This window comes from Mercurialis annua, linkage group LG4, assembly GCF_937616625.2.
Source record: "Mercurialis annua linkage group LG4, ddMerAnnu1.2, whole genome shotgun sequence".
NCBI lineage: Eukaryota > Viridiplantae > Streptophyta > Magnoliopsida > Malpighiales > Euphorbiaceae > Mercurialis > Mercurialis annua.
The window spans coordinates 16,532,508-16,544,826 of NC_065573.1; the positions used below are offsets into that span (position 1 = coordinate 16,532,508).

General features: G+C 32.5%; 1 protein-coding gene across 3 annotated transcripts; it reads right to left on the minus strand.

Moving 5' to 3' along the window:
* Window positions 1-1,221: 1,221 nt before the first annotated feature.
* On the minus strand, window positions 1,222-10,152 carry LOC126678187 (cystathionine beta-lyase, chloroplastic). Of its 3 annotated transcripts, XM_050373081.2 has the most exons (14): window positions 9,949-10,152; window positions 9,676-9,790; window positions 8,788-8,956; window positions 8,592-8,704; window positions 7,999-8,069; window positions 7,777-7,868; window positions 6,510-6,597; window positions 6,317-6,428; window positions 5,040-5,136; window positions 4,856-4,937; window positions 4,103-4,220; window positions 2,286-2,393; window positions 2,109-2,211; window positions 1,222-1,622 (listed from the first exon to the last, which is right to left on the minus strand). In XM_050373081.2, exons 2-14 carry the CDS (start codon window positions 9,757-9,759, stop codon window positions 1,447-1,449), a joined length of 1,413 nt encoding a protein of 470 aa, XP_050229038.1. In that variant the 5' UTR covers window positions 9,760-9,790; window positions 9,949-10,152; the 3' UTR covers window positions 1,222-1,446. The 3 variants fall into 3 exon arrangements, with proteins under 3 accessions (XP_050229038.1, XP_050229039.1, XP_050229040.1); XM_050373082.2 differs by lacking the exon at window positions 9,676-9,790 and having other exon boundaries at window positions 9,949-10,151; XM_050373083.1 differs by lacking the exon at window positions 9,949-10,152 and having other exon boundaries at window positions 9,714-9,790.
* Between the last annotated feature and the right edge of the window lie 2,167 nt (window positions 10,153-12,319).

Below are 12,319 nucleotides of genomic sequence, written 5' to 3' on the forward strand. Positions count from 1 at the left end.
TATTCTAGTCGAGGAGGATCCTGTGGATTCGGCCGCCTGTTTCGTCTGATTTGGCCCTTTGGGCGGGAGTCCGGTGCCGTCTAAGAACGGATATGCTGCGACTCGGCTCCATTGTACTTAAGATAAGATTCAGTATCCATCAATTATCAACACAAAATCAATATAAAGTCAACATAAAATCAACAACACTATAACATTAAAATAATTTAGCAATCAACCATCATCAACAAATCATGCTGCAGAATAAAAATCACAAAAATATAACCAAACACAAAACAAATGCAGAAATAACAAAAACTTATTTCATATAACCATAAATTTATTTTACATAACATGAAATTAACATTATATTTTTTAAATATAATCTTTATACATGTTTAATGGTGAAAAAAAACAGTAAAAAAATTGCAGATCTGAAAATAGAAAAGAAAAAAAAAAGAACAATGAATAAATTGTAGATATGAAATCAAAATAGATGACAACGATGACCATAGGAGATGACGACGTTGGCAAAGATGACGACGGAGACGATGATGAGAACGATGACTGAGGAGCGGAGGAACAGAGGACGGCACAGCAGAAGACGGCGAGGCAAAGAAACGGAGGACGGTAAAGAAGAGGTGACCTAAGAGTGAAAGAAAAAAAGTGAATGTAGAGAGAGAAAATTGAGCTGAGAGGAAGAGAGAATTGAATGAAGAAGAGAGAAAATAATTGAAGTTATGATGTTTGTGTTATTAGGGTCTGAATATATAGTATCAGTAAAAAAGTTATAATTGGTTCCGTATATGGTAGTTTAGGAAATAAAAACTATGACACGTATAAAAGTAAACAATTATTCAATGTTAGTTAAATTTGATGGTTACTTGATCCTAAAATTTTTAAGGGTATAAATGACTATTTTTCCTTTTTTAATTGATCGATTTTCAATCAAAGTCTCATTCTCTTGAAGCATCCAAAAGAATGTATATCTACTGAATCGAATTTACTTCCCGACTCCGCTTATTTCAAGCTCAATTCCATCAGCCTTTTGGTCAGAATCCAGCTTTCAACAAACCAATTTTGCAGTGAATTGTACAAGCAAGAAATTTCATGAAAAATCTTGTTTCTCTACCTTTGAACTTTCCTCCCAAATGCTTTCAGGATATTTGTCCTAAAAACTTGTTTTTGGTGAAAACATTAAATATTGGTGCTATTCAAATTTTTGAAAGACATTTAATGTACTAAAGAAATTAAAATTTTATTCATCGAAGATTAAGCAGTACAAAAATATTTAGTCCTAAAAGCCATGCACCTTCACCTTTTAAAGCTGCAAGTAAATTTCTGGAAAAAGAACACCCAAAAATCCATTCCTAGTTTTAGTAAAGATCAAATAATCCTAAAAAAATGCAGTGCAGCACTCTATACTTAAATCACAAGTAACACAATTGCTTGCAGATCCTCAAATCCTTAGAGTGGCCCAGTTCTCAGAGCTTGGTCTAAATCAGCAATCAGATCATTTACGTCCTCTATCCCGACTGAGATACGAATAAGATCTTCAGTCAGACCTCTTGCTTCTCTCACTGCTGCTGGTATGCTTGCATGTGACATAAAGCATGGCATGCTTATGAGGGATTTTACGCTCCCTGCAACAGACAATCGCACAGTAACCATCTTGTATTTGTACCATGAACCAAACTATCATCTCTCCAACATTCACAGATTTGCTTGATGATTAATATCTATATCTATACGCATTAATTTTGCTGCATGTCATTTATTATTGTATTAGTGTGGCATAAGTGATTGAGAAGTTGAACAAAATACTAACTTGAATTTTATCGGGGATATAAAATTTTAAGAGATTATGACTGGTTATCATGCTGATATTGAGAAGTCTTAACTTCTCAACTAAATTACTTTGTAACTAGCTTGCCATATAGCTAGTAATGAAGGTTTAAACCTGTTCATTATTTTTTCAATGACAGTTTGTATTGGGGATGCAAGAAAACTTTTGAGTTAGCGAATTTATAATTCATACACAATATGCAACTTAGAGCTTTTGGACTTGATATGAGATGTGCTCCAATAATGCATGAGCTTTAAATAAAAAGGATTTTAAGATTATTTACCAAAACTGACAGTTATACTGAAGTACTTGGTAGTCTCCACAATGTGTTTTGACAGTTTCAGTGATCCTGTTACGAAGCTAAGCACAGAACCTGCACCTTTGGCCTACAGGAGAGAACGTGTTCGATAACTAATTAAGTGGTTTAAACCTGCAGTTTTGACCAGGAAGTGTCTTATACCTGAGAGTAATGCAAATCACGTCCTGGATGACCAGGAAGGCCGGCATAATTAACTTTCTTTACTCGTGGATGTGTTGCAAGAAACTCGGCAATCTTCTGTGCATTGTCCTGCCAAAAATACCATAGTATTCATTTGAAATCAGTATCTCAAACTCCAATTGGAGCATTAACACAACATTTTAAGAAGTTGAAATTGAAAGGTAGCAACTATAAGCATAATTTTATCATTTTTTTAGCCTAAGAAAACTGGCTAGGCACCAATAGTTACAGAATGTATACGAACATATGCGCCCATGTGCACACAAAATGAGAGACAAAGATATGAATTTGATACTAACTCGTGTCAGCAGTGGTAATATTGGTCGATGAACAGTGTAAAATGTTTCGAAGACTAATTTTCACCAGCTTTCGGAGAACAAGTCAAATAGTTCTTTTACACCAAGAATAGAAAAAGCCTAAACACATCATCAACATAACAACGAATTTTGAGATTTACAGTCAAATAAAAGATTATTTATGTTGACTATGTCAGCAATTCTGATCTAACTTCAGCTAAGATTGAGCCTCCGTCATCAGCTCTACTAAGTGTCAGTCCCACTATCATAGGGGTGTTTACATTCTTCTTTTCTATCATTTCAACGGTTTTGGGCTATATTTTAAGAAAAGAGTAAAGCCGCTCCATTTTCTTGATCCACTTCTCTTTCCGTTAGTTTTACGTCTTTCCTTTCCTTTTTTAGTCACCCGCCATAAAAGGTTTATCTTCCTAGCCAAGTCATTAGCTCTTCCATCACTCACATGCCCAGACCATCTCAATCTCACTTCCCTCAACTTGTCTTTGGTAGGTTCTACTCCCACTATATTAATAAAATCATATCCCATAATTTCCTCCCTTGATTTTTTTCTCTCTCTAGAATCCTCATTATTTTGAAAAGAGCAAATTACTCTAAGGCCCCTCACGTTTGTCATAATTCACAATTTGGTACCCCTTGTTTGAAAATCAAACGATTTGGTACCTAAGTTTTGATTTTTTAAACTATAAGACCCTTCTGTTAGTTCAGTTAATAATTTGATATTTACTTTCGAACGATTTGGTACCTCAGTTTTAATTATATATAAACAATTTGGTACCTCAGTTTTAATTAAATAAACGATTTAGTACCTCAGTTTTAATTATATAAACGATTTGGTACATCATTTTCAAACGATTTGCAAACGATTTGGTACCTCACGTTTCATTATGTTAACGATTTGGTACCTATATTTAACAGAAGGGCCTTATAATTTATAAAATCAAAACTAAGGTATCAAATCGTTTGATTTTCAAACAAGGGGTATCAAACTGTGAATTATGACAAATGTGAGGGGCCTTAGAGTAATTTACTCTTTTAAAAATTAGCTCGTAAACAATCATATTGTAATTAAGTTTAGATTCTTCCCATATTAGGCCCCAAGTTTAAGGGATATGATGTACTCTTAATGCATATGCATATTGCATATTCTTATAGTAATTTCACACGAAAAAGATTCATACAAATTTCAAATTGGACACATTGCCATCAATTGTGGTACCGACAAATTCTACAGTTATGTAAGAAAGCAGCGCATATTAACACAAAATCACAAACAGTAAAATTCAACCTCCAAAAAACTGCCTACAATGTCTCGGTATCCTTCAAGTGCTTCTAATCCTAACTCTTCCTATTTTCCTATTTACCAAGTTTTGGCCTCATTATGCCTTTAAGTTCACAAGGATTGTGTAAGAACATGGGAAAGAGATACAAGCAAAATTGTCTACTTGACTGGTTTTAGATTATCACCTGTTGTTTCTCAACACGTAAAGCCATGGTCTTAATACCACGCAAGCAAATCCAACAGTCAAATGGCGCTAATCCACAGCCTTCTGCATTTTGTAGAAAATACAAATCCTTTGCCAACCTATAAAAAGTAAGAGCCCACCCATAAGAGCAAGAGAAAAAGAGACTTTAGAAAGAAAATCATAGCAAAGCAATGAACCACAGATCGTCTATTCAACAAGCTAAGGGAAATATTAAAATTCATAAACAAGGCACAGAAGGCAAGTTTCCTTATTTAACTGGGCTTCTTTTTAAAGTGTGTACATACCAAGCAAACTACTAAATATAATTAACTAGCAACTTCATCAGTCTGAAAAATGAATTGCTCAGAAATCAGAAGAGAAACTGTTGTGTTGTCGAAAAACAAGATTATGCTACGTAAATGAAAATACAAAAACAAGTTTCACATACTTATAAAGTATAACCATAATAAATAAAATGCACGATGGAATTAAACAGTGTGGAACATCTCAGCCCAAATGGCAGAAAAAGCATTAGGCATGTAAACTTTGTCAGATATAATCAACACAATCTCTTAAACAAAGTAGAAAATAAGATATCTAAATTTGTAATGTAGCCCATTATGCATCACCCTACAATTAACACACAGATACACATAGTCTGCAACATTCCAAAAGTTTATGATGATTAGCTAAAAACTGAAAGATAGCAAAATAAAATACTTCGAGCAATTATAGGTAGACCAAGAGCCACAACCTTTCCCCTTTAACTGCAAGCACACCAGCCATAACATCACTATGGCCAGCTATGAATTTAGTAGCCGAGTGCATCACTATGTCTGCAAGGAGTGTGAATCATATCAAAATGAAAATCATCAAAAACTGGTATTGCAGTTCACATGACAATACCAAAAGCAAGAGTATTGGCTTATTGTTCATACCTGCCCCCAGTTCCAACGGCTGTGACAATACAGGGGACATAATACTATTATCTACCAGGACCAGAGCACCGCGTTTGTGAGCCATCTCTGCAATTTTCTGAAAAAATGGCAACATGCGAATATAAAATAATTTAACATGTCATAATCCACATTAACACTGAATTTTTTATAAATGATAAAATAAACACAAGCTTAGATGTAAAGAGATGTTTGGTTTGCTTCAAAAATGGAATGGGCACAAAAATGCATATCTTGAATCCTTAAAATTCCTATATTATTCAGTTCTTCTCAGGAATAGCTGAGCAGAAATTATGGATACCTTAAAGCTATAAGTTAAAATTAGATTTCCACATAAAATTCAAGTTATTTTAATATGAAAAGAATAAGTAGGACACCTTATTGATGTAGGACAGATTTGAAAGGTCTATTCTACTTATCGTTTAGTAAAATTAAGCAAATGAAATTTTCAGGAATATGATTTAAGGTCTACAAATTAATAGACAGCAAAGACAGGATAGATAGTTTTTCTACGAATCACACTAAAGCTTAGGAATCATGCCTAAGAAAAAGAAAGAGATTGAATCAGCACAATTTTAATTGCAAAGTCTTTAATTTTATTACTCTCCAATCTCCTAATAAATTGATACAAATCTAAGTATATAGAGAAATAATCCTAAAACAGGGAACAAAGCTATAAAGACTAATAAGGACTTATAAGACTAATCCAAATCTTTAATTTTATTAAACAAAAATTTCCTAATAAACTTAATCCAAGCATAAGTAAATATTGAGAAATAACCCTACAAACCAAATGACTTATAAGACTAAATCCAAATTCATTTTGGATCTTACACTCTAAACAAAACTAAACATTTTTACTATTAAACTAACCAGAATTATGAATATGACTTAGCAATTACTTACAGACTCCTGAAGACATTAGATAATTTGTTTTTTATTTTAAATCAGAAAACTACTATTACACCCCTGAATTTATAATTCAGGATTCCAGCAACAAAACATATTTTCTACCTAAATGAACTTCCCAAATAAATTAACTATATGAAAATCCTTAACTTCCTAACTACGAATTAAACTTCTACTTCTATTATTTTAGTTCTGCTGCTTCTGCATCACTTCTTTATCAAACCAGATAATGAAATTTTAACTTCATATTCTTGCAAATTATCGAATTGGTATAAGTCTATATTCAAAAGACTAAATCGAATCTAAATAATGAACAAGAATCATATCTTCAACAAAACATTACACCTTACACGAATATCTGATATTTGTTGACGAGGATTGGTAGGGCTCTCAAGCCACACAAGCTTTGTACAGGGACCAATTGCAGATGCAACCTCATCCAGATTACTTGTATTTACTCGTCTGCAAATTTGTTGAACAGAAGTAGTTTAGCATTTAACTGTAGAAAAAACAATCCTAAAAAGGGAGAGAAACCATACTTACTTGACCACAACTCCTGATTTTGGGGTCACTTGAGATAACAACCTATCAGACCCACCGTATATGTCATCTCCAGCAACAATTTCCTCACCTAAAATGAAACTGCACTAGTTACAACAGATTCCAGAACACTCGGGCGTTCCAATAAATGAAGTCATAAATTATGTATTAAATGTTACACAAACAAGTAAAAGCTTGTACATATTATAGACCTCCAGTAATGTTATGTAACTATGTTGATGTTACAAGTTCTAATCACTAAGAAATGAAAGTCTTATTTCTGAACACATAAAACTGGATGTTGTGCACTCATAATTATGTACCATGCCATCCATTTATTTTTTATCCAATTAATAATACTAATAGTAACCTAAGAAGCAGGGAAACCTTGAAGAATGTGTGTTTCCTTGTTTCCGAAACTCTCCGAAACTCATATGAAACATTTTGGAGCTGTTTCAATAAATAATAAAAATTAGGCACCCGTTACCTATAAAAAAAACTTTAACATACCAAAATAAAATAGAAATCTGTCATCTTATTATCTACATTTTCCACATAAATCTTATCTTCTAATTTTTGTTAAATTACATCATATTTTTATTATAATTGTCAAATTCTAAAATATTAATTTCAATTATTGTTATGGAATTCATGGATAAATTATTATTAGTGATGAACTCAAATTGAGTATATTAAAATTTATTTTGTTAAATATCTAATATATATAGTTATTCATTTGCATGAAAATATATTTTTTATAAATAAATTTAACATGTATAAAATCTTCAATTTTTTAATATTTATAAAAATATTACATATTCCTATATTTTTATTATTTACACTTTTATTCATGTTCCATATCCTTATTATTCCCGATTTTTTTTCGTTTCCTGATTTCGTTTCTGTACTACTTAGATAAAAACTAATAAAATAAACAGACTTCCTTTGTACGAAATCATAATTGCAAATAACCCTTGTGTCATATTCAAACTATTCTAAGCATTAATTTAGTAATCAATTCCTGTCATGTAATCGAGTTCGCTCATCCATAAACAGCATTCAGAGTTTTTTACTTTATTGAACGAAATAAAAAAATGACGCTGTGCCATAAGTATTTCGGATATAATGGAGTTGAAAAACAGTTGAAGCCAACTTATCCATGTTAAATTCATACATCAAATCTTCGCAATACAAATGATAACTTGATTTAAACAATGTGAAAACAAAAGAGAGAGAGGGTACACAAACAACAATCCAAAATAAGAAGTACCAGTTCCAACAAGACGAGTGACAGCAGCCAGAGCAGCCATTCCACTTGTGAAGCAAAAAGCTCGATCTGCTTTATCTAGCTTTGCCAAGAGGCTTTAGAAAACATATAAAGAGATGTAAGCTCTGAGAAGAGATTGCAAAAATGAAACAAAACAAAGTAGATCCATTTAAAGATTGTACAAATGCTTTATCAGCATTATGCACACAAAGATGCAATACCGACCTTTCCAAAGCATCTCTGGTGGGATTGCCACTTCTAGTGTAATCATATGGACCATTTTCTGTTGCTGATGGCTGACATATGGAGTATTATGGACAAAGTCAGCAAATCACAATGAAGTATCACATGAAATAGAAACAAAAAGAGCCATATTATACACGGGCACAGAAATGACACACATAGATAAAAATGAGAACAACTTGTTTTCCTTTTTATCCTGATAAAGAAACGAGGAAGGGTTAAGCCAGAGAAACAAACAAGAAAAAGAAGAAGAAGATGACGATTATACTATCCCTTCCAAAGTTACAAGCTACAGCCACAAAATCTGAGATCATGTTTTCTATTCTTTTAGAGATGTGTGTAAGAAACAGAGAAAGAGTTCAAATCAACAAAAATAAACACCAGTTAACAATTTAAACCGATCAATCCTACATTAAATCCATTATGTTCGTAAGTTGGATAAAACAGCATAACAAAAAAGAAAAGCCATCAAATATGTGTCAGCTATCTTATCTTAACTCGAAGTCCAAATAAACATTTAAAACTGCAAGCACAGTTTTGGAGCTCACAATTAGTATATATGTCATCAACATTACCTGCTTAAATGTAGCTGTTTGGTAAAGTGGTGTACTCATTGCTTCATAAGGGTCAAAATTTGTCTGAAAGTTCATCAGCAATGTTGAAATACTAGGTTCCGGAATATCAATTTCTGCAAAATGAGAAGAATACCAGCATTTGTTAGCACCAATGAAACATGGACTTTGATAGTATGAGAAACAAGGTCATACAAACCCTGTGAGCACTCGGCTACTCCATCTACCAAAGCTGAAGTTCTCACTTCCAAACCATTCTCTGATGAGCAATTCATCTTGAATTTTTTGGCCAATGTCAAACGCTTGTCTCCTAGATTATAGTCCTTCCCCACACACAAACTTTTCGGGTATTTTCCAAAAGTTGATACCTACATTTGCAACCACAAAAAAGCAAATTATACTTTTTGCCTACTTGACAACAAATAGAATCATGGAAAAGAAAAAAAATAAAAGCTCAACTTTATGAACAAGTAAAACCCAAGATGAATTATTTCTCTTCAAGATACATATTAAATTTTGAAATTCAACTATTAAGGCTGTAAAAGAAACAAAAAAATATAACCTCCTAAATCTTTTTTTGTGTGATGAGGACTAGCTCCCCTAAGCCTAAGCCCAAAATTACTGTGAAACCTCGGGATGTGGACCACCCGCAAGTCCACATACCCGGTAAATCCGAGTTATAATGGCCAACAACCCAGTTACAACCACTCCATTTATTAATTAGAAAGGACGTATACGGGGTTTGAACCCCGACCATGGCGCCCAAATGGCCGAAACTTAGACCACTAGAACATACCCGTACGAGCAAAAAAAAATCCTAAATCTTGAAATTCACTCTCTTCATGAATATACATCATAACCATATGGGATACCATGTCTGATCATGAACAGCATAGTATTTCTTCACAATAAGAAAACCAAAGATTTCACAAATTAGTCGTACTATAAATAAACACTTAAAAACCATTGGCCGCAGCACCATCATCGACTTCTATTATAATTAACCTTCTCAAAACCACATGCTTAGCAAAAGAAAAACAACAAAGCAGATACAAAAACACACACACACACACGCGGAGAAAGGAACCTGAAGGTCAGAGAGTAAAGAACTGCAAGTAGTAGTACCGGCCCGCACAATTGCAGTGGAGCTTCCAATAGCTAACATTTCCATTAAAATTGCCTCTCTCACTCTCTACCTTTCACTGTAAATACCAAACATTCTGACAAAGTTAACAACTTTTTCTAATAAAGACTCTGTTTAACAGCCTAGAAACTAATAATTATACTATAAAATTAATGAACAAGTAAAACCCAAGACTAAACTGAATCATATCAAATTGTGGTTAGAAAAAATAGTTACCTTCAATTATATGGGTTGATCAGATATCCAAGAGGCCCTTCAATGGCAGATTAGTGTGCCTTCAAAAAGTTGCCTCTGGAAAAGAAAATGTAAAGCTTTTTGCTGCAGAGAACTGAGGGAAGCTCATACAAAACAACAGAGAAGGAAAAGGCTGGCTTTTTATCTTTTCATTTTCTGATCGGGAAAAAGTAAAAAAAACAAAAACAAAACCTAGTGTTTTAGTGCCCTAATTTAATTCTTTAAAGTTTAAAGGAAAAATTACAGGATTAGGCTAAATGCGGGTCTCTTTTATAAAAGGCTTAATTACTTAAAAAACCCCCACCTTTAATCTTTATTTCGTTTATACCCTGACCTAGAAAAACTGTCACATATACCCTTGACGTTGTCATTATGTTTCGCCTCTACCCTCGAGGTATTAAATTGACCTCTTTTCATTTGAAAAAGAGTTTAAAATAATCCTTCATTTTTAGCATATATTCTAATTACACGTCAATGTTATTAATTATACAAAAACACCTTCTTCTTTAAAAAATTCAACTAATAATAATAATTTAATTTTATATTAATTATCAATAATTTGTTAAAAATAAAAAACCGTAAATTTTTTTACATCAGACTAATTAATTTTAACCTAATACCGTACTTTAATTTTAAAATCTATTTTCAATTTTTTTTAAATTAAAAAAAAATAGCTCCTCCTCCATGGGAGGAGGAGCTCGCAGCTCCTTCCTCAAGGAGGAAGGAGAGCTCCTTCCTCACATGGAGGAAGGAGCAGCTCCTTCCTCCATGGATGGAGGAGTCCATGGAGGAAAGAGCTTATTTCTGTAAAAATAAAAAAAATTAAAAAAAAATAATATTAGCGGTTTTTTAAATAGGAGTACGGTTATAAATAGGACTTAATAAAAATATTTTATTTTATTTATTTATTTTATTTAAATTAAAAAAATTAATTAATTTTAGGATTTATTTGAACGTTTTTAAAGATGAAGTATTAGTTTGTACATTTTTTAATAGAAAAAGGTATAAAATAACCCTTAAATTTAGTTGTTTTTAATAAATCATCTTTTTTTTTGAAATTTGGGGTAGAGGCGAAACATAATGACAACGTCAAGGGTATATGTGACAGTTTTTCTAGGTCAGGGTATAAACGAAATAAAGATTAAAGGTGAGGGTTTTTTAAGTAATTAAGCCTTTATAAAATTGCTAAGTTGTCAATTTCTTTTCATTAATGCTAATTTAAGGTTTACATGAAAGAGCTAAACACGCTAAATTATTACACCTTTTACATACTTTATCTAAGCTGTACACGTGTCACTTTGATTGGAAAAAAAGAGTAGGAGACCAACACATGTAACTCACTATATTCTTTTTCCTTAGAAATCTCACCATTTTTCTTCTTTGTCATTAACTGTTCTCACCATTTTTCTCTGTAAAAATTTAACAACACAAAAATATCAAACATGTAATTTTTTGATTATCTTTCATCAACTCACATATTTTTCAAGAAAAAATCTCCATTTTTCATGAACACAGTGAATATCCAAATAAAAAAAATAAACTCAATCACTCACCGCCATTTTCATGTCGAGTCAACATGTGGCAACCTTATTTTTTATCTTCTTCTTCCTCACACCCATATAAAATTATTATTTTTTTCTCAAATTCTCCATAATTCACATGTATGCTCCTATACCTTATCCATTGTTTCTTTACCAACAACAAATCGTTGCCGCCGCCACCGCGGCAACTCCTATTGTTGCTTTGAACGCCGTTACCACGTGCTAACGGTTTTTTTTTCATTCTATGGCTTTTCTTTGTTTTGTGATGTTCTCTTTAGCTGATGTTGCTATCTCGTGGTCCATAATAGCAGCTGACAATGGGGTTGTTGGAGAGAGACTTGTTCCAGAAAGTGGAGATGAGCAATGTCGACCTAGTTTTTTAAGATCATAAGAGATAGGCTTTTGAATTTTCGGAAACTTGTTCCTTTACTTCTGCCGAGTGAGTTACGATGTGAGTATGATATAAAAAATGAACAAAGGATCACTTTACCCCCTGAACTTGGCGCAAAGTATCAAAAACGTCCAAATTAGCAAAACAGGATCACTTTTACCCTGAACTTGTCAAATTTAGTACAAAATCCCCCCTCCCCACTCTCACCCTAGAGTGTACCTCACTCTCCGGTTTTTTGTGGTGGTTTTTTTTGAAAGGTGGTTTTTAATGGTAAATAGTTTAAAAAGGTGCTTAATATTTTTTGATTTTTTAAATTAACATATAATAATTTAAAAAAAAATTATTTAATCTTTTTTATTTTAAAACTTTATATGTTAAATGAATTTTAATTAAAAATAAAAAGGACTACTTTGTATTTTTT

Excerpts from the sequence above, each read along its gene's own strand:
- LOC126678187 (XM_050373081.2), bottom strand. The coding sequence starts at position 9,759 with ATGGAAATGTTAGCTATTGGAAGCTCCACTGCAATTGTGCGGGCCGGT. Across the intron at positions 4,221-4,855 it reads CTTGCAGTTAAAGGGGAAAG|GTTGGCAAAGGATTTGTATT; the intron begins GTTGTGGCTCTT and ends TACTTTTTATAG. Across the intron at positions 2,212-2,285 it reads GTGATTTGCATTACTCTCAG|GCCAAAGGTGCAGGTTCTGT; the intron begins GTATAAGACACT and ends TCTCTCCTGTAG.